We start from the raw sequence: 25044 nt of genomic DNA, 5'->3' as shown, positions 1-25044 counted from the left end.
AATGGGGGGACTTTGGAGTTCAACAGCTGAGTAATGAAAAGCCGCCCTCTCCAAGGGAAAATTAGGAATGTTCAGGGTACACTGGCAAATGGCCTCCCTGAACTCACATCTTGGGAATACTGGTCGGAAAGATCCATCATGGCTGCCACAAATCAGCCAGGGCCCAGGCACATCAGGAGTCTTGGATCCACTTGTTGCAACCAAGTCCAACATTCACATTTTATTAACTTTTGGCTTGAAATTTTGGTGGGTGGGGCAAAAGCAGAGGGAGGTAAAATCCAGGCATCGTTCCAGGGTGGGCACTAAAATCATTAAAAAGATCGCATCATCTGAGGGTGATGGGGAAGAGTGCCAGATTGGTGGGGGCAGCAGCAGAGTTCCTCTTCTTGGCCACCCAGAATGTCCCTTGGAATGACCTGAGAGAGAGGAGAACAGCAGAGACATCTGCCACACTAGACAGAGGCCACCATTTCATCCGCCCATCATTTTTACTGCACAATGTCCTTGGTTGTCTTACAAGGAAATGGAATTTGGGTGGTGGGGAGAGACAGCTGCTCCATGGGGATTTTAAACCTATTTAGAGTGCGCAGATTGTAAAGGATTTCCCCTCTAAAAATGTGCACAGACTCAGGATAGAACAGTCCTTCTCGTCTACTCATGTGCAATGGCTACAGATGGGATCAAGACTATTAAACTCATACTTTCTCTGTACCAAAAGAGAATATTGAAGCAGTACAGGCATATTTAGAGGCTCTCAAGTTGTTGCTGTTGTTGTTGTTGCTATATCCCGCTGTTATGTACTGAGTTGAATAGGATCCAAAAGGCAGCAGTCTGATTGGTCCTAGAACAATAGGATTCAGAATGCAGCAGTCTGATTGGTCCTAGAACAATGCAGCAGTATGATTGGTCCGCAGGAGCCACCCAATCCAGCTCCAGGTGGAAGTGAATCCGCAACCTGATTGGCCTACAGGTGAATCCCAGAATTAGCCAATCACGTGGGGCCAATTGTGTAAATAATGTATATAAGGCAGACATTCTGGGGGAACTTCCATTCCTCCTCACCATTATGAGCTGAATAAAGAGCATGAAATCCACTCTCGACTCCGAGTATATTTCACCCACCTATCTGGCTGGGTTGCCCCAGCCACTTCCCTACACAGTTACTGCCTTCAGGTGTCTTCCACAGGGAGGGTACCACTGCCAAGAAAGCCCTCTGCCTGGTTCCTTGTAACTTCACTTCTCGCAGTGAGGGAACCACCAGAAGGCCCTCGGAGCTGGACCTCAGTGCCTGGGCTGAATAATATAATTACAAGTAACAACAGGGTGTTCACATGTTATATTCACTGGGTGTGCAATCAGGGTACGTGCACAAACAAACAGTTGAATTGTACACTAATAAGCTTTTTTCATGAATCAATAACTCTAACCTTGGCGAGGTCATTCATCTCCCGTGCTTCCAGCCAATGGCTTAGAAGAAAAGGAGCTCACCTATGAACACCTGGTTTCATTTAATAAATGTCACCTTCAAGTCCCGCAAACTTTTTTTTAAAGAATCTAACAAATCTGTCCCATTAATACATAAAACTAAAGTGGAGTACTTGCTCATCCAAATGGGTTTTAAAAAATCCTTCTGCATTTGGTGGAGTGGAAAGCAAAGAAAGAGGCAAAGTGGATTATACTTGTGGATAACATCCATAGGGGTTTCATTTCTCTTCCCCTCCTCTAAAATACCCACAATATTGATTATCAAGCAAGAGAGAAGGAATTATTTGATGTTACAAAGGTCAGTGAGAGGAGACAGCAAAGTGATCATGGACCTCCCTTTTGTATGTACCAAAAAGGTGTAGAGCCCCTGTACAAACCTGCAAGTTTACACTCTTTTGCACAAACACTTGTGTGCATTTGTTGAGACTGCACCCTAATACTTTCAGAGGGTACTGGGCCAAATGTAGTATAAACACTGACAACTGGGAAACACTGGCCTGCGAGTGCTCCAGTTGGAGAACAGCCTTTATCAAAGGTGTCATGGGCTTTGAAGACACTCGAACTCAGGACGCAAGGGAGAAACGTGCTAAGAGGAAGGCACGCTTGGCAAATCCACACTGTGATCCACTCCTGCCTGGAAACCAATGTCCCCATTGTGGAATGACATGTTGGTCCAGAATTGGCCTCCACTGTCACTTACGAACTTACTGTTAAAACCGTGTTTATGGAAGTTTATGGAAGACAATCTTACTTGGCTACAGGTGATTGTCAAAGAAGAGTGGATCCACTGATTGCCTTTAGAAGAGTGGATCCACTGAGCAATGGGCTGGTTTGTTCCAAGCGCCTGACACAAGGCAGCTTCACATGCTTAAGTCAAGGGAAAGATCCCCTAGACAGAGTGGCTCCAAGTCAGGCATTTCTTCCCAAGAGAAAGTGGGGGAGGGGACAATGCCACCCATTTTAAGTAACTCACATAAGCCTCTGTAAATCTGGGAAAGGGAAAGAACCACAGATCTCAAGAGCCAGGTCTGAAGTCAACTCATTAATCCCCTTAGGTCCCATGTCACAAAAGCTTTGCGAACTGGAGGGGATTTTCTAAATACCTTTGGGAACCAGCGCATTAAAAAAAAAAAAGTTAAATGATTCTGCTTATGTCCAGGTTTGGGCACATTTAATGATGGGAAGGTGCAACATGCATCTTTCCCCACAAAGATAAGTGCACAGAAGCAGAAGAGAACCACAGTCTGCCCATTCTGGCCCCAGTCCAATCACAGCCATGCGCAAATGGGTCACGTACAGTGGACCCTCGGGTTACATTACCTTTGGGTAACGTAACTTATGGGTTGCGAACGCGGCAAACCCAGAAATATATACTTCCGGTTTCGCCGCGTGCACATAAGCACTCTATTGCACTGTGTGTGCGCGCAGAAGCGGCGCGTCATTTTGCGGACTTTTCGAGGTACGTAAGGACCCTCAGAACAAATTAAGTTCATATCTGGAGGGTCCACTGTACAGGATTTGGAGTCTCCAGACAGGTCAGCACCTTGCAGTAAATGGACAAAAGTACAAAGATTCACAAAATGTTTAGGGGTGTGCGTCCCCCCAGAAAAAAAGGCACTGGGTACCCGGTTTCAAATTCCTGCTTGGCCATTTCAGACATTCCTTATGCTTTGCTCATGAAAACTTGGAAACTTTCTTTTCAGGTGTACATCATTCCCCTTTTCCACACCAGTAGTAACTTTATTTTAAAAATCCACTAGAGGGTGCTCTATCAACAGCAAAAAATCTCTGTATTCCGTGTGAGAGTATACAGGATTAACTGGGTGTTTGGAGAGGCTTAGATGCCCAGGGTGGGTGAGGAAACCCAGCCAGATGGGCGGGGTATGAATAATAAAATGATGATGATGAAGATGATGGTGGTGATGATGAGATGATGTCTCCTGGCTGCCTGTGCCTTGTAATGTCTTGGTAAACGCAACACATGTTATTTGTTTATTTGATACTGAAACATGGACATCATCTGTGTTCCACCTTAAGCAGCCATGGCTCCCTCCCCCCCCCCCAAGAATCCTGGGCACTGTAGCTTGTTAAGGGTGCTTTGAGAGTTGCTAGGAGACCCCCTATTCCCTTCACAGAGCTACAGTTCTCACAGTTCCCCATGAAGAGGGATTGACTGTTAAGCCACTCTTGAGTTGTTGCTCTTGTTTAAATCATGTGATCCGCTTGACCCGTCTAGTTTTGTCCCTGGATCAAGCAACATCAAGTAGTATCACACCAGCGGAGAACCAGGGAGCTCAACTGACAGCCACGCTTGGCAATATTTTGCATGCATCTCAACGGTAACCATAACAGATACTCAGAGCCACCTTAGGCACTGATCTCCTGGTTAGTGTTTGCACTTCCATTAACTTTAATTATTCAGAGGCGGCAGGGAGTAGGGAAGGAGTCATGCAGCTTCACCATATCCCCTGCAGGAGATCATTAGGATTAGACAGGTGATAGGATACTGAGCCATTAGGAAAATTGCATCTATTACATACAACTGCACAAGGCCACCTGTGCCGCTGCCTGTCTCTCTCTGTCTCACATGCGTCAAAACCCTCCATAAACCCACTTTTCCGTGAAACCTTCAACTTCCTCAATTCTTCTCCCCAGCTAAATCAAGCCACAAGTCCCTGAGGCTTCATTTTCTCACATTTATCCTTTGTCACCCTTGCCGTTTCACTGTCCTCCACACCAACTCTTCATTATGTCTCCTGCAATGCAATGAAATGAAATAGGCTGTCAATTCATAGGGAAAGGGGTCTGTCTATGGGGGCTGCATAGGATGCCACTATATGTTGATGGTGTCTGTGACAGAAGCACATTCATTCCTTGCCAGCATGTAAAAGTTTCAGGATACATTTAAACCACACATGTAAAGCTTTCCCCCCCCCAAAAAAATATTGGGGGTTGTAGTTTACCCTTTACAGAGCTACTGTCCCCGCACCTTTAACAAACTACAGTTCCCAGCATTCTTGGGAGGGTGGTCATGTGCTCTCCATGGAAATGCAGGTCAACTCTGTGTCCATGGCAGCTGTCTACCAGCTCCATCTGGTACGCAGGCTGAGACCCTACCTGCCCGCAGACTGTCTCGCCAGAGAGGTGCATGCCCTAGTTATCTCTCGCTTGGACTACCGCAATGTGCTCTACGCAATGTGCTCTACTATGAAGGTGACCCAGAAACTACAACTACTACAGTCTAAGCCAGACTGGTGACTGGCAGTGGCCGCTGAGACCATATAACACCGGTCCTGAAAGACCTACATTGGTTCCCATTATGTTTCCAAGCACAATTCAAATGTTGGTGCTGACCTTTAAAGCCCTAAATGGCCTCAGTCCTGTATACCTGAAGGAGCGTCTCCACCCCCATTGTTCAGCTCGGACACTGAGGTCCAACGCTGAGGGCCTTCTGGCGGTTCCCTCATTGTGAGAAGTGAGGTTACAGGGAACCAGACAGAGGGCCTTCTCGGTTGTGGCACCTGCCCTGTAGAACGCCCTCCCATCAGATGTCAAGAAAATAAACAACTATCTGACTTTTAGAAGACATCTGAAGGCAGCCCTGTTTAGGGAGGTTTTTAATGTTTGGTGTTTTATTGTGCTTTTAATTCTGTTGGGAGTCACCCAGAGTGGCAAGGGAAACCCAGCCAGATGGGCGGGGTGTAAATAATAATAATAATAATAATAATAATAATAATAATAATAATAATAATAATAATTTTATTATTATTATTATTATTTGATGTGCATGCAGCCTGACTGTAAACAGTTTGAAAACTGCAGCTCTGTGCTAAAGAGACCCAATTATTTAAGACTTCCTTTATGGGGAATATGATCTACGCAGCCTTGATCATTTTACTCTTTCCTGTGCCTTAATCATCTCTGCTATAGAGCCATGGCAGTGGAGAGTCACACAGCACAAGCCCCTATCTGTAATCAAAATCCCTCTGAAAGCTGCCTCTTGCACTTTAAGCAAATGAGGCTGGGGGGGGCGCAGGTTGCAGGAGGATCAACCTGCCCCTCAAAGGTAGGGAACTCAATGTCACTTGATCTGTCCGCTTCAACATCCTGAACAAGACACCATGGCAGGTGCTCTCCTTGGACGTATGAAGATAGCTCCCTCTTTTTTTCTTTATTCTTTTGAAGAATGAAGATGCAGCTTCAGATATCCAGTCTACTTTGGATATCTGGAAAGGTGCACACCTGACATGTTGCCTTTCTGGATGTGCACACAGTTTTCTGGGGAAACAAATGGACATCTTTGGGCACCGTTATGTGAGAAGACGGGGTGGCATTGTGGTCTAAACCACAGAGCCTAGGGCTTGCCGATCAGAAGGTCGGCTGTTCGAATCCCCGCAACGGGGTGAGCTCCCGCTGCTCGGTCCCTGCTCCTGCCAACCTAGCAGTTCGAAAGCACGTCAAAGTGCAAGTAGATAAATAGGTACCGCTCCGGTGGGAAGGTAAACGGGGTTTCCGTGCGCTGCTCTGGTTTCACCAGAAGTGGCTTGGTCATGCTGTCCGCATGATACGGAAGCTCTACGCCTGCTCCCTCGGCCAATAAAGCAAGATGAGCGCTACAACCCCAGAGTTGTCCGTGACTGGACCTAATAGTCAGGGGTCCCTTTACTTTTACCTATGTGAGAAGACCACAGGTTTATTTTAGTGTCTGTATCCACTGGGAAGTCACAAAGCAGGTACCACCACAATCATGCTGGCATAAGCAGATTGGTTTACCCAGTGCTTTTTCTGCCAGGGGGATTTGGGGGTATGCATACCCCTAAACATTTTGTGAATCAAGTTTTGGCCTCATTGAGGGGCAGTATTTAAATATGAGTAGGAAAATGAGAGTACCCCTAAACATTTTTTTTTTAAAGGAAAAAAGCACTGGGTCTACTAAAGCACTCAACAAGCTCATGAAAATTCATCTGTGAATTTCTCTGAATAGACACATGTACAGAGCAATTCCTTCAAATGTAACACACTAGCAGGGAGTGCCTGACGCTGCCCAGGGATTTGTAAAACCCAAAAATATTGTGAGTTTCGGACCTCTCAAGCAAAGAATCAGGCGCAATCACCCCAACGTCGCATTTCGGTCCACCATCTTGACTTAAAATGGCATCTGGCACCCAAACCACCCATGAAGACCACTGCCCCCACCATGGGAAGCTTTGTGCTGAGTTTGCTGAGGATAGCTCTAGGGTTATCGAGTGGCGCCATATTAATAAACACATAATATTGACAAAGAGTGGAACGGGAGGTGTGAGGCTTTGGTTTTTAGCTGTGCCTGGGCACCCTCTGTTGTGTGGAACTACAATCTTAGCCAGCGGTGTCCATTGTACATTCGCAGGCTAGAAATGATCCTAGTTAGGGGGTCGCCAGTCTTTTTGGTCTAGCAGGCATATTTCAAATATTGAGAGAGATCTCTCACAAAATGCATGACAAAAATGAGAGAGAGTAAAAATTAATTAAATGAAATCCTGACCCGTAATGATAGAAGCGAAAATATTTGCTTTGTCTGTGGATGATGCCTTTGTCCACGTCGGTTTCCAGCAACCCCACGGAAAGTGTCTGCTTCTATTTTTATTCTTAAAAGACCTATATTCTTGAAAGACCTACATTGGCTCCCAGTACGTTTCCGGGCAAAATTCAAAGTGTTGGTGCTGACCTTTAAATCCCTAAATGGCCTTGGCCCAGTATACCTGAAGGAGCGTCTCCACCCCCATTGTTCTGCCCGGACACTGAGGTCCAGCACTGAGGCCCTTCTGGCGGTTCCCTCACTGCGAGAAGCCAAGTTACAGGGAACCAGGCAGAGGGCGTTCTCGGTAGTGGCACCTGCCCTGTGGAACACCCTCCCACCAGATGTCAAAGAGAAAAACAACTACCAGACTTTTAGAAGACATCTGAAGGCCACCCTCTTTAGGAAAGCTTTTAATGTTTGATGCATTACTGTATTTTAATATTGTGTTGGAAGCGGCCCAGAGTGGCTGGGGAAGCCCAGCCAGAGGGGGGGGGTATAAATAAATTATTATTATTATTATTATTATTATTATTATTATTATTATTATTATTATTATTAAAACATCATCCCATCATTGAAGCTGGGGGATGGGTTAAGAAATGGTATATTTCTCTCATGGAGTCCAACCCACAAGCCAGTGTGGTGCAGTGGTTAGAGTGTGGCACTAGAACCTGGGAGACCAGGGTTCAAATCCCCACTTGGCCAAATGAAGCTCACTAGGTGACCTTGAGTCAATCCCTCCCTCAGCCTAACCTTCCTCGTGGGGGGGGGTGTGGGATAGCAATGCAATAATAGTATATAATAATAATTTATTATTTATACCCCACCCATCTGGCCGAGTTTCCCCAGCCACTCTGGGTGGCTCCCAATCAAGTGTTAAAAACAGTACAGCATTAAATATTGAAAACTTCCCTGTACAGGGCTGCCTTCAGATGTCTTTTAAAGACAGGATAGCTGCTTATTTCCTTCACATCTGAAGGGAGGGTGTTCCACAGGGTGTTATGTGGTCCCGGCGGCCACTCCCAGTCACCAGTCTAGCTGCCGCATTCTGCATTAATTGCAGAATTAATTGCAATGCAATGCAATGCAATCAATAAAGCAGTGCATAGGGCATCTAGCTGCCCATCAGTTCTGCTAATATTTAATAAAATGCCCTTTCAACTTCTTGCGGCTTTCTCATTCTTATTTATTTTCATTAGGTAAAATGCCCCGGAGATAACATTCCTCTTTTTCCCCCGAAGGGAAAGAATAACTTCCATCTCCTTGAGTGGAAAATATTTTCTTTTATGGTGACTATACAAATGTTTTGTGCATTTTTGCTTTATAAGAACAGCAGATTTTCATGATCAACCCCCCCTCCCTCCCTCCCCGACACGTGATGCCGAGAGCAAGGGGCTGTTTTTATTCTTTTGAGCCTTATTTATGAACAACAGTTCTGCTCGCTACCTCCAGAATTCAGATGCAGGCCTCTTATTGAACCAGTGTCAGCAGGGTGTTGGCCAGTCACCTTTAAGCAACAGAGAAGGGCAAATTCCCCAATTCAAAGCAGAACCATACCCTGATGGGGAGGCAGCTGGGTGACCCAGGAACAAAAGAAGCAGCCCAACTAGCTCAGCATTGTATACCCTCCAGCATCCTGCTGATCAAAATTGGGACAGCCGGGTTTTTTGGTCCTGAGCTCTCACTGGAAACAGGTGATGAGCATGAGACAAAAAAGAGTGCTTTTTGGTCCAGCTTTCTGGTGCGAACCAGCTAATCTGTGCCAGAGCACTGGAGCAAAAGGCAGGATATTCCAGAATCCAATCAGAACCCAGATTGGCTGTTGTATTTCTGGGATGTCCTGTGGTTGAGTGGTATGGCGTTATGAACACTGACAAGCTGTGGCCATGCAGGGTTTCAGGCAGGGGATATTCTGACCATCCTACCTGGAGGAGCTAGAGGGTGATCCTGGGAACTTCTGCATGCACAGCAGTACGGTAAAACATGTAGCTCCTCTGCAAACCCACACCCAGTAATCAGGACTGTGCATGCAGTTTCTGCACTGGACATGGACAACCCAGCACTGCAATACTGTACCTGCTTTGCATGCAGAAGGTCCCAGGTTCAGTCCCAGCATCTTCAGGTAAGGAGATGCTCAGGGAATTATAGATGGCCTAGTGTCATGGACCGGCTGGATGCAGAGGAGTGGTTGGAGGCCCATCTGGGGAACCCCCAGGGGCAGGCACTTATAAACACCATCTCCAACTCCTCGAAAGATTCCATCAATGGCATCTCCGAAAACATTTACACATCACTTGGAAAGACAGGCGAACTGATGCCAGTGTACTGGAAGAAGCAAAGATCACTGGTGTCAAGGCAATTATTCTTCAACATCAACTTGGTTGGACTGGTCATGTTCTTCAGATGCCTGATGATCATCTTCCAAAGCAACTATTCTATTCCAAACTTAAAAATGGAAAGCGTAATGCTGGTGGTCAACAAAGACTTTCTCAAGGCAAAGCTTAAAAAATGTAGTATAAACACCGACAACTGGGAAATACTGGCCTGTGAATGCTCCAATTGGAGAATAGCTTTTACCAAAGGTGTCATGGACTTTGAAGACGCTCAAACTCAGGACGAAAGGGAGAAACGTGCTAAGAGGAAGGCACGCTTGGCAAACCCTCACTGTGATCAACTCCTGCCCAGAAACCTATGTCCCCACTGTAGAAGGATGTGTGGATCCAGAATTGGCCTCCACAGTCACTTACGGACTCACTGTTAACACCGTGTTCATGGAAAACAATCTTACTTGGATACAAGAGATTGCCAAAGGAGGAGGAGTGGCTGGAGGTTCCACCTGGGGAACCACCCAACATTGTGGGTGCCCGGCATGTGTCCGTGACATCATACACATCCATGATATCACACATCACAGCAGCAGGGCTCAATGGAGTGCCCCGCTTCAGTGCGCGACACATTGGGTCTCCTGGCTGGGCACGCACAGTGAAAATTTTGTGGGTGCCTTAGGCCCCCCTGGCCCCTGCCCCCCCCCCCAGAGATGGTGCCTATGCCCAGGGGAAGGAGGCTCAGAGGCAGGGGATTGGTGGTGGGATGATGCTGAGTGCTCAGAGGGAGGATCAGAGGGAGGAGGAGGTCTCAGAAGCCAAAGAGGCAACAGGGTTTTGTGAGCAGGAAGAGGCCGTGGCAGAGAGCAGTCCAGACACAGAGGCAGAAGCAGAGGCTGGAGATGAGGGGGCTCAAGAGGCAGAGATAAAACAGGCTGCTGAAGGACCCAGGGAGTCTCCCCCTCCTGCTGCGACCAGGTCCCCTTCCCCCTGGTCTCCCAGGACCAGAAGAGGTATGAAGGAGGCAGAGCAAGGGACAGGCTCAGTGAAGAAGTCTCAGGTTGCTTGGGATGGAACTGGGGGAGAAGGAGACTTAGGGAGATGTGGGAAGGCAGGGACTTTCAGTCATCACAACTGCCTCATTGAGGCAAGTTCTACCTGGACGAGTTGCTGTGCTCTCTAGGGCTGACCTTCTGAACTGTCTTGTTTCTTTGAATCAAGAGTTCACTGAAGCCATGTGAGTTATTGTTGACCTGGCACCTGCTCCTCACCCCTTGTAACGAAAGATTCCCATTTCAGAGTGGATGACCCCTATGGAGAACTCAATTTCTGATGCTGCAGAAGACAGATGAGCTTCTGCATCAAGGTGCTAATTCAGAATAATGGTTGAACTTTTGTGGACAAGACACATTCCCACCTGGAGCCACTTGTTTTTATGCTATGAGTATTGGGTCAGAGCCACTGTGTCTTGTATTTGCGAGGATACCTTTCAGTAACAGGTAGCCCCTACTGAAATATCTCTCGACATCCTTCCAGCAGTTTAAGATTATGTAGAGCATGTAGGCTGTGTTATTCTGCAATGTTCTGCACGTGGGATTTCTTTCTATGCCCATTACCCCTAGAGTGCAAATTCAGTTCAGCACGTGCCATTTGAAGTAATCATTCAGGTTCAACTTTTTACTGGGACAATAGCAAGCACTCACTACGGCTCAAAAATGAATGCAGTTGCATAATTGAATCTGGTACAACTTGCTTGTAAAAATGTCTCTCTGTGTTATGTTCTGAACCTGCTGGCACACAATAAAACTTATTTTAGAGATGGAAGGAAAACACATTGTGTTCCTGACAACTCCTTTTTCTAACTCGCCTGCGCAGACTCTGCAGTTTAATAATTCTGATTTCCCCCCCTGCAATTTCCTGGAAATAACATGCAAGGAGTACAATTTTCACTGTGTTCAGTGTGGCTTTCTCCCAGGTAGAAGCGTACAAACCAGCCAGTTTCACTTTCACTCTGTTCCTCATTTTTCCAATTTTAAATGAAGTTCTTAAATCAACATGAGTCCTCATGAAAATTCATCAGTGAATTTCTCAGATCTTTGTATGCAATTTTGCCAAATAAACCCCTTTTTGCAATTCAGTTTTCCCTAATGCAATGCAATTCTGCATGTTATCTTCACGAATAATGTGCATTTATATGCACACTTTACCCTAGTATGATATGCATTGTTGTATGCGTTACTTGGCTGGCGAACTGCATTGCAAAATTTGGAGTAGTTTGAATTTCAAAGGATGGCTGCGTTTCAGTTCTCGTGTTGTTTCAGAAAATGTGAATTAGGTAGGTTTGCCTTTAAATGCAACGCGAATTTAATTTCCGTGCCCCCTTACCATAACTACTCCCAGGATAGTAAGCCTATCTTTGCAGCCAGATGTTTCACATCTGGGCTACAAAACCCTGTCATTTTCAGCCTGATTTTGACATGGACACTGGTCAGCAGTCACATAGCTGAACACACACAGTCACAGACCCTCTGGCATTAGGGAGACCCTGATAGCTCAGCCATCTTTGCTTCATCTCTCCCCGCGCAATGGCTTTGCGAAGGAATCGCCTCCCTAGATAATGAAAAACCTACTTAAACAGATTAAGGGATTCAGACAGTGTAATGCCTCCATAAATTATCATCTCAGGGCTACAAACCTCCATTCTATAAAACACTAGGCTATAAATACACCCAGAGAGCATGGGTGCTTAAGGCAGGCGGGGTGGGAGATATTCAGTATTATTCAGGCTAAGGCAATGGGTTTAAACTCACATGGATTGTTATCGGTGCATTTTAGCCATTGCAAACCACTTTGGGATATTAGTGTTTTGAAAAAGGTGGTTTATGCCCTTTTCAATGAATGAATGAATGAATATTTAAAGCAAGCACAGCCTGGCAATTTATTGGCTCTTTTTTGGAGCACAGATACACACATGGCGCTCTCAGGTTATTTAAGGATGCTGATGATCTCGGCTGTCTACCTCCAAGAAGTGAGCACTGCCAGCCTTAATTTCCTCCCCATCTTCTTCCAGGGAAGTCAATGGACAGCAAAAACACAGCTAATGATAATAATGATTTTATTATTTATATGTCGCCCATCTGACTGGGTTGTCCCAGCCACCCTGGGCAGCTCCCAACAAAATATCAAAACATCAACGCAATAAAATATCAGCTTCATTTAAAAGGGAGGGAGGGGGTTGTGTGTGCGTTTGTACATTTTTACACAAACTGCTCACTGAACCTGAACATTTTTGGCACATATGTTTCTAAATTTCAGTGCAGCTTTCACTGTCGGGAAAATGAGAGCAGGAAATCCACTTTGCTCCAGAGTCTCCTTTTCCAATAAAATAGAACTTAATCCTTTTTGTGTGTGTGTGTTTAGTAACATGCCAGGTATGGCCTGGACTGTCTTTTGAGTTTAGAGCAATATTTTTCTTCTAATCAAAATATTTGGTTCCCTTGCAGCCCTTGTTTGTGCTGCACGAGGCCTCAGACGCAGTTAACAAGTTTTGGGTTTCTATAAATACAGTCTTGCATGCTGTTAGGTCAGCAGTCAAGTTGGCACAGCCCTTGATCCAAGTCCGCTCACCCCATCTCAAAAATGGGAATCGTAAAGTTGAAATGGGCTAAGATCGGGAGACTGGTGTGCTTTCCCTACAAGGAAAACCCAAGCCATTCTGGGCTCTTCTTGGACTGTAAAAAGTATGCTCTGTGGGATATTTGATTCAGCAAACTAATTCTTAGCATGACTGCTTTCAACCTGGAGCAAGGAACCTTTGGTCCTGCAGATGTTGGAGAACTACAATTTCCATCAGCCCTAGCAAGCACAGCCATGGATGGTGGGACCTTCAGAGGGCCACAGGTTCGCCACAACTGCCTTAAACTATATTACGCTGATCATTTATTAAATGTACAAAGGGGATGGGTAGTACCTCTGGTAGGGGACATTTCAAGCTCTTTCTGGAGTAGTTTGTCTTACCTTTGGTCCCCACCCAGCTCTCACCAGTGGCTCCTAGAAGCTGTCAGCATGCGGAAGCAGCCACACCTGAGAAATGGTTTCGACTGGCCAGCTAAATGATGTAGATGATGGGTCTCAAATCCTTGGTTAGTTAGGGACTTCCCCTGAGTATGAAGACAGGATCTGGCAGATTGAGCGGATGAGGCCAATGATCAAGAAGGTGGTTTCTGCACATGCTATAAAGGGAAGCAAGGAGCCTTTAGAAAGAGACCTGCTCTGCTCCGGAGGAAGAACTGTGGGGAGAGAGACTGTCTACAGGCAATGGCTTTGAGAACAGCAGAAGCATCTGGGATGAGAGTTCAGATATAGTTTTGTTTTGTGTGTGTGTGTGTGTGTGTGTGTGTGTGTGTGTGTGTGTGTGTGTGTGAAGGGACCCCTGACCATTAGGTCCAGTCGTGGCCGACTCTGGGGTTGCGGCACTCATCTCGCTTTATTGGCCGAGGGAGCTGGAGTACAGCTTCCGGGTCATGTGGCCAGCATGACTAAGCCACTTCTGGCGAACCAGAGCAGCGCACGCCATTTACCTTCCCGCTGGAGCGGTACCTATTTAGCTACTTGCACTTTGACGTGCTTTCGAACTACTAGGTGGGCAGGAGCAGGGACCGAGCAATGGAACCTCACCCCGTCGCGGGGATTCGAACCACCGACCTTCTAATCAGCAAGCCCTAGGCTCTGTGGTTTAACCCACAGCGCCACCCACGTCCCACATATATATATATATGTTGTGTGTCCTTGTTTCTTAATTTAATCCGTTTACATCGTTTTGTATGATTTGTGGTATTTTATGTATTGTGATTTGCTGCTATTTTTATCGCTTATAGTTGAGTAATCCTTTCTTGTAATTGATAAGTGTAAACTATTTATTACTTGCTGATGTCTCTCACATTGTTTGTAAATGGAACTGAGCAGCAAGTAACTGGATAGAATAACTCCATTAATTTCCCCAAAACAGCCCTCTTGACCTATGGGCATATGGGTGACATTTCCCCTCCCCCCCCAAAAAAAAGTTCACGAGCATGACTTCTTTGCATCCAGATTGTCTTGGGCAACTGACAAAAGAATTATTGTGTAGCCTAGTAAGTAGCCTGGCAACCAAATGGCACCTGTTGTTTCCTGCAGCTCTTTTGCAAAAGCAAAAAAGGGCACCTTTTGTCTTTCTGAGCCGGATTCATTTAATGCTAAGGTCAGCTGCGAATGCAGGGGCCTCCGAGTGGAAACGGTTATTGCAGGTAAATGCTAGGAGAATCGCCAAGCTCATTCCATGCCAGCTGGAACTGGGGAGGGGTGACAGGGAAAAATCTATTTGTCTGGCTAAGACTAACATCCTCATTGCTTATTAAAGCTGAATAAACACTGAGCTTTATATGTCGGGCATACTTTGAGATGGGCAGTGTGTGACAGCTAATAATACAACTATTACTTTCAAATTGTTAAAAAAAGGAGTAATTTATTCTGCTTAAACCAGTGCCTTTTTCTGGGGGGATGCAGGGGTACGCTTGCCCCTAAACATTTTGTGAATCTAATGGGAGAAGAAACAATTTTTTAAAAAAAAAATAGTTTTTTTTTTCTAGCATGGTGAATAGTCAGTTCAGTTGCTACCCCCGATGGCAGTTTCCTTTCCTTTCCCGGTGTTTCCTGAGTCTCAGATGGAAGCGGGCGTTTAATGTGTGAAGCAGTGTAGAATATGGATGTGTGGAATTGGGAAGATGTTAGTGCACACAAACTCATGCCAGTGTGGAAGTTACTGTGAGCTGTCAACTGTGTAATGTGAGCTAATGCATGTTCTTTGTACTTTTGTCCATCTACTGTATTAATTTCTCCCGATTTAAACTATAAAATGGTGATTTCCTTGAGTCAAAATGAGAGTACCCCCTAAACATTTTTTAAAGAAAAAAAAGCACTGGCTTAAACTATACTGTAGTGCGAAATGTCTAGCCTGTACTTGCCCCAGTGGCTGTAATTTCATAATATGTGCGTCCCACAATCCAGGGATGTGCTTCAAAGATCTCCTTCATGAGAGCAAGGAAAGGAGATGCCTGGAGGATTCTCTCTCATCTAAAAAGATCCATAGGTGGAGCCACTTCCTGCTACCATGCTACCCCAAAAAAGGAAGTGTTCTCCCCTTCCATTCAGAAATTAGAATTGGTCGGTCTGGGTCTCTTTGAGCAGCACATCCACATCCTCCTTTCTCAAAAGTGTCCATGCTTGATCAGCTTCCTCGGGGACAAAGGATCCGATTCACTTCCAGGGCACGCAGTCTACTGCTTAAAGGTAAAGGTAAAGGGACCCCTGATCATTAGGTCCAGTTGTGGCCGACTCTGGGGTTGTGGCGCTCATCTCACTTTACAGGCAGAGGGAGCCGGCGTACAGCTTCCGGATCATGTGGCCAGCATGACTAAGCCGTTTCTGGCGAACCAGAGCAGCGCACGGAAACGCTGTTTACCTTCCTGCCAGAGTGGTACCTATTTATTTACTTGCACTTTGACATGCTTTCGAACTGCTAGGTTGGCAGGAGCTGGGACTGAGCAACGGGAGCTCACCCCGTCGTGGGGATTCGAACTGCCAACCTTCTGATCAGCAAGTCCTAGGCTTTGTGGTTTAACCCACAGCGCCACCTGTGTCCCTAGTCTACTGCTTAGCCATCCCTAATTTTTAGGAGCTCAGTGTGCCCCCAAACCACCACCAGTGGATGTTTCCCAATTCAGAAAAGCAGCAAGCAAGCCAGCAAAAGCCTCGCCCTCCTCCTGTTGGGTGTGACACCACAGTGTTGCTTCACCAGATTTTAAGCATCGAGCATCTGCGTGTTTCTAACAAGAAGCTGCTACAACAAAGACACCTCGAGTTGCTTGCCGTACTGTTTTAACGAATATCAAAAGCCAAGTCTTTGGCTCTGATTTATACATCCAGAACAACAGCACAGCTGTCAGCTCCAGGGAAGGCTCAGGAGGGACTAGGGCTCAGTTCAAGCACCTGCTGTGATTATAACATGTTTTCTGGCAGAGGCTTCCAAAAACAACGAATATTATCCCAAGTAGTAATCATTCCTCTCTACTCAGCACGGATCGGGCCTCAGCTGCAAGGCTCGGCCCAATCCACGCAATGGAAATGGAGGGATTTTTGACAAGTGGAACTGTTTCGACCAGGGAGAATCTACAAGGGTGACAAAGGCAGCAAAATGCATGGGGAGGTTGAAGCTGTCCGTCTGCAAGAAGACAAAGAGAGGTGCTTTGGCCACTTGTGGGATGAATTTGCTTAATTCACACAAGGAATCCTGACAAAATAAGGCAGCATGGGCTAACATTTCCCTCTATTTTGGGGTGCATGCAAAACTTTCCAGGGCATTAAAGGTAAAGGTAAAGGGACCCCTGACCATTAGGTCCAGTCATGGCGGCGCTCATTTTGCTTTATTGGCCGAGGGAGCCGGTGTACAGCTTCCGGGTCATGTGGCCAGCTTGACTAAGCTGCTTCTGGCGAACCAGAGCAGCGCACAGAAACGCCGTTTACCTTCCCGCCGGAGCGGTACCTATTTATCTACTTGCACTTTGATGTGCTTTCGAACTGCTATGTTGGCAGAAGCAGGGACTGAGCAATGGGAGCTCACCCCGTTGCGGGGATTCGAACCGCCGACCTCCTGATCAGCAAGTCCTAGGCTCTGTGGTTTAACCCACAGCGCCACCCGTGTCCCTTCCAGGGCATTAAGATTGCCCCAATTCTAACCAGCGATGTCTTGTACCTATCAGGTTGTGTCCAAAGTCAACTAGATCAACAACTGGTGAAGCCAGAGCCAACTAATTCTAGTCTTGTCCCGATCCTCCTTTCTTCTGAGTCTCTATGGGTAACGCCAAAATGGAGGGGGAAGAGGCTCCCACCCCCTGCACTGGATGGAAGTAATGGGCCAGCATTCACTGGTTCTTGCAGGAGGCTGTGGATGAGAAGCCTCAGAGCGCTTGCAGCAGCTATATGGCAGTTGCTATAGCCCCTTTCAGTGCCGCTACTGCTTGCTAGCTCACTCATTCACCTTCCCTCCAGCAATGCCTGGTGGTTTATTGGATTCTGCTGTGGCTTTCTTGTTCTCCACCACCGCTGAGAGTATAAACCTAGCAGCCAGGCACTGCCAGAAAACATTCCCCCAACCATGAATGCTAGGAACTTCTCTCAAGTGTGAAATGAAGCAACAGAGTCTTGCAGGGAGCACAGTGAATCTTTGGGTTCGGCAAGTGGCATTTGGTGATTTCAACAAGCCTACTCAGATTATGACTTAGTTGGAGATCATCCGATCTTTTCAATTCCTGGTTTGGTCATACAGAAGACAACTTTGCACAACAGGTTACAGACAGGGCAAAAACCAATCTTTGTGTTATGTTAGAAGGCATGCAAGCAAACAAAAAAAGCTGGTACGACACAGATAAATGCATAAAGTTACTTTATTTTCAGTATACATTTAATTTTGAAAAATATAAATGCTAAAATATCTCATCTTCTTCATTTCTTGATTCCATAAAAGTCACAATAGAAAGCCTCATAAAACTGTAAAATCCTATAATTTTATAATAAGGAATCTCATGGTTTTACTTTTCATATTCCGGGGGGGAGGGGGGAATCATTCAACAATTTGAAATGTTTTCTTCTCTCTCTCTTGAAAAATTCCTGTTTGTTCCACTGTGTTGATCTACTTCATTTCAAAATAAAGTGGCTGTGTTTTCGTTTTAATACGTCATTCCTCCAAAGCAAGTACAGACCTTTCAATAAGAGTTTTACAACGAACAAATAATAATAACAACAACAAATAACAACAAAAAAAGTATCTGAAAGTGCATCTTGATTCCGAGAAATAATGTGAATGCATGTATTGTATCGGGGAGGAACTACAGAAATGAGACAGAAAAGGACAGACAGACATGAGTGGTCAGTACGTTCACATTCTAGGTCTGGGACAAAGTTATCTCTGGCTCTTTAAAAGTTTCACTCAACATTAGCCCTGAGCAAAAAAAAAATAAAATCTCTTTGCAGAGTTTGGCTGTGAAGTTGGTCTAAGCAGCACGCCTTCCTAAGGCTGTAGTCCTCAGTGAGGCCAATCATGCCTCTCTGACTGGCCCAATCAAAGCCACCTTTCCTCCTTCCCTTTTGCCTTCTCTGCTCTTGCTGCTCCTGGTGGCTCTTACAGATCTAGAAAAAGACTTGAACCACACATTCATAGCCTGAGCGCCCCGTTTTAAACCACAAGCCACTGCTACTGGGCCAGGAGTCTTAATGCGCACAGAGCGGCACTCCTCTATCCCTGCTACCTCTGTGGTGAAAGCCGCGTACCTTTGCGCAACAGCAATGAGTGATCAAAAAAGTTCGGTTTCAGAGTAGGAGTGACCATTTGGACTGTGACAGGATGTACTCCATCTTTTGAGGGTCACAGAGCCTCCACCCTGGCTCCCATGTTTGCTTAGATGCTTCATGCAACGCACACATGGACTTGGTGCCTGGGATGGGAACCTTATCAGCCACTGGATGCCGTGTGTACCCCCAGAGCAGCAGTTGAAGAAAGAGTAGGGCTGGTTCCTTCTACAATTTAATTTAATTTAGTACGACTGTCCAAAAGGCTCCACAATTAGCCCTTCTGTGGAGTTTGAAGTGAAGTGCAGGGATAAATAAAAGGTTTGAAACCACAACATTATAACCAAGACGTAGAAATGTGATGTCAAAGTCTGAAAGAATGACACTAAATCTCTAGGGGTTCCACACTCAAGTTGGTGGCAAAAGTAATATAACTTCTGTGGACTGCGCTCCAAAGATCTACAGGTTTCAAAGCTATTCTGAACATTTACCTTTTACTTGACCACCGGCACAATCCTATAATAAGTGTCACTGCGTTCAATGGGGCTTACTCCTTATGAAGTGTCCTTTAAAAAGCAGCATGAATTGTGTACAGTACTACAGGAGAGAATAGCAAGCTTCCAAGCTGCAGAGCAGTTTACTTCTGGTAAGAATCAGAAGGGTTTTGTGCATCCTGAAAGTATGCGTCACTCAGTCACTCTCTATTCCTTCTCTCAACTGGCATCAGTCGGGTGATGGGATGAGATTTATGGTGCAGTAACCTCGGAGCTCTATGGCACCACACACAAGAATGTGTTGCTATAGCCATCTATCTATTCTTCTGTATCCCATTTATATGTGAAACTTTGTTCTTCCAGGTTCCCAATAGCTCCCAAGGTCTTAAACAGAAGGGAGCGGTGACTTTGACAACCAGCGAGACAACTGGGTCTGGCTGGCACATAACAATGAGCCATGGTTTAACAAACCATGGTTTAGCATCATGTGTGAACTCTGTCCAGCAGCTTCACTGTGACCAGCTTTCTGCCCAAAACCACACCTTGAAGCCATGGCTTGTTCCTGGTTTATAAACCTTGGCATGGCTTGGTGTTATATGTGAAGCCAGCACCTTTCCTGAACCATGGTTTGTTTCGGTGCTCCAACTCAGATGTTCAACAAATAACACAGACATGAGGCAAGAGCAACTGTAGAGTAGCTTTGGAGGAACAAGCCATGGTCTGTCTGATCATCTGTGAAAGTCGAGGTTAAGCCATCGTTGGTTAAGCAAACAGCAGCTTAACGAAACCATGGCTTAGTATTATGTGTGAGCCAGGCCTTACTCTCACAACACGCAGGAACCAAAACGCTCCTGCACAGAAACCAAATACTACACAAAAAGTGCTCATTTCCTGTAGCAGAAATATTTAGAGGGTAACTTTACACTACACAGTCTGGTTTTACATTCCTTCATCTAAGGGGATTTCTGTGGTGAGAGGCCATGTGGAACGGAGACCCCGAACGGAGACTTCTCTGCACCCTCACCAAACAACAATTCCCAGCGCTCTTTTTCAGAGGGAAGCCATGCCAGTTAGACTGGCAAAAAGAACGATTTGCAGCTGTAGTGTAAATAGACCCTTAGCGCTGGAAACTGCAAAATAAATAAATAAATGGTGCAGCCAGGCACGATGAAGGCCAGGAGTGCATGAAATGCAATATCTCCAACCCTTGTTCCTTCCTTCCTCCTCCTCCACCGCCTCACCCCAAAGATTTAAGTAGTACAAGCAACTGAAAACAGTGTTGTCTCCACCCTCAATTCCAATGCCATTTTCTATAGTCAGAAGTTACCACAGTAAATTCAAGTACATGTTGAGGAGTGGAAGACCCTTGTCAGGAAACAATGACACTAGGAACATACCAATGGGAAAATGGGCATGTGTGTGTGTGTGTCACATGACATCTCAAAAACGTCACTGTTGGTTTCAAGGTTCTCGGCTTCCTTTTGTGCTTTGCGCCTTGGTGCACATATAGAATCACTCCCAGCTAAAACCAGGGAGGTCAAATGGGTCTCTGCTCCCGTGAGCAGGATTTTACTCCTGCAGAAAAGAAACTTGCTTCCACGCTCTCTGCACCGCCAGATCAGTGAAGAATCCAAGGCACACTGTGCTGTTCGATACCTGTGACAACAGGAGTCTCCAATGAAGTGGTGGTTTGGACAAGCACAGAAGTGAGGTACTTGGCTGCTGGAGCAAAACTACGCTTGTCTGAGAGCACCAGTAGATACAGACCCATACACAGCGCACTGGTCCTAACCCAGAAGGGTGGTGTGGTCAACAATCTATGCGCGATGGGGACGCCAGCTCTTGCATGCTCCCAAACTGCCTAAAAAACTCTGGGGAGCCTTAAAGTCTCGACCCAAATGCAGTGCAAGGAGCTGCTGTTTGAGAAAAAAGGGAGATGTCCTAGGTGCACACCCAAGCTGCTGCTCAGGGATTGCCTAGATGATGCCCGGTGTCCTTAGTTCTCCCTTGCAAGAGTAGCCTGGCTAAAGAGCATTCTGAGAGTCACTGGAGTGGCTACAGCCAGTTTCTAATTATCATTTTTAACAGCCACTGCATATAATGCCCATCCTATTTTTATACCTCTGCATCTCATCCGCTGTGCACCTGGACCTAGTTGGATTTGGAGCCAATCTATATGCACAGCAGAATCGTGTGGGGCACCTTTTCCCAGGCTACAGGTGGTGGAGATCATGTTTCAGATCTTCTCTCAAAGGAAATATTCTCTGAACATTTTTATAATAAAAAAAAACCTAGCGCATCAGCGAGAAGGGTTGCCTAAAACCATTCTCCAGCATGTGCTCTCTGTGCAGTAAGGTTTTTGTGGGGGAACTGCATACAAGTCATTTCCCCCACATGCAATATGAAGTAGCATAGTCCCCCCTAAAAGACACATAATGAGATTTTACTCTATATAGATTGACATGGGGTGAAAAGTAACTTAGTGTGGTATCACCCTTGCCTGGAGGACTTTAAATCCACTCTACAGAAGGTTTGGGTAGGCAGGAATGAGGCTGGTAATTAAGGCATTAGAATAGCCTCCCCATCCATCAGTTCCACACCACTTTGTTTACACCTGTTTGCAGTGCTTTTTTCTGGGGGTACACACACCCCTAAACATTTTGTGGATCTTTGTACTTTTGTCCATTTACTGCATTTATTTCCCCCGATTTGAACTATAAAATGGCGATTTTCTCAAGTCAAAATGAGAGTACCCCTAAACAGTTTTTTAAAGAAAAAAAGCACTGCCTGTGTGGACACACACACACACACACAAACACACACACGTACGTGCCAACAAGTGTGTATAAATGAAATAACGCTAACAATTCTGGACAGGGACTCAACACGTGACTACAGTCTGCATCTGCTCATTTGACCTTACTCATTCCCCGTTGGAAGGGAGTTTGCAAATTGTTTCCGCTGTGCACTCCTCGTTCACGCTGACGGCGTTTGCGCAGAGGTCTCCATGAGATGAATGGCGCCAGTGTGGCAGCAGAGTGGGCCGACTGTGCTGGTTGCGTTCAACAGAACCACCCAAAAAATCACATGACGTTTAAACTTGGGCCCCGATTCCTTCATTGGCTGCAACTCGGAGTTGACGCTAAGCTACTAACTCTGGTTAAGCAAATTAGCCTCTTGCGTATGGGTTTCTCCCTTCATCCAGCAGGAGAACAAAACATGGAGCAGCTAGCTTGGTATTACAATCTAAATCAGCACTTGTGGTCTGTGGTCCTCCCAAACCGGGAAACCAACAACAAACCTTGGCTTTTAGATTGTGTTCGGTTTGGAGAGGAAAGAAACCACAAGTCCTGATTTGGGTGTAACGCAAAGCCAGCTATTCTGTGGCGAGAGGGAGGGAGGAAGAAAACAGGAGAGCTTGAGCTTCATGCACAAACTAATTTGCTAATTTGCTTAGCCGTAGCTCAGCTTCAGGTCCAGGCTCAACCGCTGGGTGATCAGGTTGTTAAGGAAGGAAGGAAAGAAAGAAAGAAAGAAAGAAAGAAAGAAAGAAAGAAAGAAAGAAAGAAAGAAAGAAAGGTTCCAATGAAAGGGATTAATATTATCTGATTTCAGTTCTATGCCATATACCCTTGAGATTGTGGTTTTGTTTCTGTGTTTTTTTGTTTTTTCTTCTTTTTGTAAAAATCACATTATATAACATACTATACAATTATTATTATTATTATTAATCTTCTTTTCCTTTTTTTAAAATAGAAAGTCCGACATCTAGAAATAAGAGGTAGAACTACTGAAAACTATTATGTTTCCTGCTGCAGGAAAAAAATGCATTTTTTTTTTTACAGTAATTCTTTAAAAAAAAAAGTTAAAAAATTGACAAAAAAAATATAAGTCGCAGGTTAGGCCCCCATAATTTAAAACAAAAACAATGAAGGGGGAGAAAGAAAGAAAAGAAAATAACACTTGTCAATGCAGCTGACAGGTTAAGAATCCATTAAATTGGGACTGAATAGAAGTTGCATAGGGTAGGGTCCACACACTCACAACAGTGATGGGGGAAAGGGATGTACCGTTTTTGATTCCTTTGCTTGTGACTATTGAAGCATGGGTGATGTTAAGAACATGTTACGGTTAGCAGCATTTTACCGGAGCAGAGGACTAACGAGAAAGGGTTCTGAATTAGACCAGAGGTCAGTTTTGTTCTGATAAAGAGGGAAAAGACATGTGGGCGGGGGCCAAAACAGAAGAAAAACACTGATTCACAACTAAAAAAAAAAAACCCCAGTCAGTTCTGCTGACGTTTCACAAAGCTGTGATATTATATCCTTAATACTTCCACCCCTCTGCTGAAAAGCTCAAGAGGAGGGCGTACGACGTATTGTGTGTGACTGAAAAGGCAAAACCAAGAAAGAAAAGTGTCTTGGTCAGAATGAAAGCAAGGAGCGAGTGGGGGGAAATAAACAGAGGGAAGGAGGGGGGGGAAACCTAAATGCTTTCGAGAGAAGAATCTGCCTTGGTTTCACCTAGGCAGAGAGCATTTTGGATATTTGGCTAGTAGTAAAGGAGGAGAAGGAGGAAAAGGTAAAAAGCCGGTTTCAGCTGAAGATTAACGAACACATTACAACGTAGTTTCTGTTCCCTTGCTCCTCCAGAAATAACTGTCTTCAGGATCAAGCTCTATTCTAATTTGAGGCACAACTTTCATTGGAGTTCGTGGAGGGCTGGAGAGAGAGACGAGAAAGAAAACCAAAATCATCAAAGCAGAATTTATACACTCAGATGAATCCCCCCTCCCTTGCTCCTTCTAACCACCCCTATCTTTTATGTGGGTGCAATAATACGAAAACTACCCAACAGGAATATGAAGACAGCAACAGGGTTTGTTGCAATTACTCCATTCTGCCGGTGGAGTCCCTGTAGATACGGGATAACAACATTCCTTTGAACATTTGAAAATGCAACAAAGGTGCTACGCATCGCTTATGCCATGTAGGACTTGCATAGTGGGCTGAAACATGGGCCAGGGTTTAAAGAGAAGGCCCAGAGATGTTACCTAACTTTGGGAGGTATGTTTCAACTGGGTGGGAAGTTATTTCTTACATGATACGTGCAGGAATAAACACACTGGCATGGAGCAATTCTAGAAGCCTTGGCACAGAATGCCTTTCTAGATACATCCCAAGGAGAAGCCAAGTGGGGTATAGTTCGTAAAGCGGATTTCCCCAAGTGGGTACCATCCAGAGTTCCCTGACACCTGGTCATTTATATTCTACAGCAGAAAACCATAATTAGACTTGCTGGGTGGTGCTGACATCTTGTAATTCAAAGATGAGGTTACCTCGTGACCCCCAGAAGTTGCTGGGCTGCAAATTCCCATAAGTCCTCATGACAAAGCATTACACTGTTGACTCGTGTTTAGCTTGTGGTCTACTAAGATCCTTAGATCCTTTTCACATGTACTACTGGCAATCCAGGTGTCCTCCACCCCATCTTATATTTGGGCAGCTGGTTCTTCCTGCCTAAGTGCAGAACCTGACATTTGCCCCTATTGCATCATGCCGTCCTTTCTGGTTATCATTTCTGTCCCACCCGCCCCGCTCAAAAGGACACCGTCTGCTACACGATTACTTGTTCTTAAGCATCTCCCATGCATCACAGCCTGGTTCATCCTGAGTTAGGCGAATGCCAGCCCTATAAAAGAGCTTTAACTTTTTGTGTAGGTGACTTATTTCGCCCGGAGGGGATCAATGTTTCGGTGACACCAAGCATTTTGAGAAAGTGACAAGCTTCACTGAATCATTCA

The 25044-nt window shown here is 45.4% G+C and overlaps 1 protein-coding gene across 9 annotated transcripts in view; it reads right to left on the bottom strand.

Moving 5' to 3' along the window:
- The window catches only part of SLC4A4 (solute carrier family 4 member 4), a 352153-nt gene that overhangs the window by 145935 nt on the left and 181174 nt on the right, over positions 1-25044 (bottom strand). For all 9 annotated transcript variants that reach the window (XM_083571036.1, XM_083571040.1, XM_083571041.1 and 6 more), the window contains one exon: positions 18531-23962. In XM_083571036.1, the coding sequence (XP_083427162.1) occupies positions 23860-23962 (103 nt within the window). In that variant the 3' untranslated portion in view covers positions 18531-23859. The remainder of the gene's footprint in view (positions 1-18530; positions 23963-25044) is intronic.

Source organism: Podarcis filfolensis, assembly GCF_964270895.1.
Source record: "Podarcis filfolensis genome assembly, chromosome: 9".
Taxonomy (NCBI): domain Eukaryota; kingdom Metazoa; phylum Chordata; class Lepidosauria; order Squamata; family Lacertidae; genus Podarcis; species Podarcis filfolensis.
The sequence above is the reverse complement of the archived record's forward strand: the minus strand, read 5'-3'. Positions and strand labels throughout refer to the sequence as shown.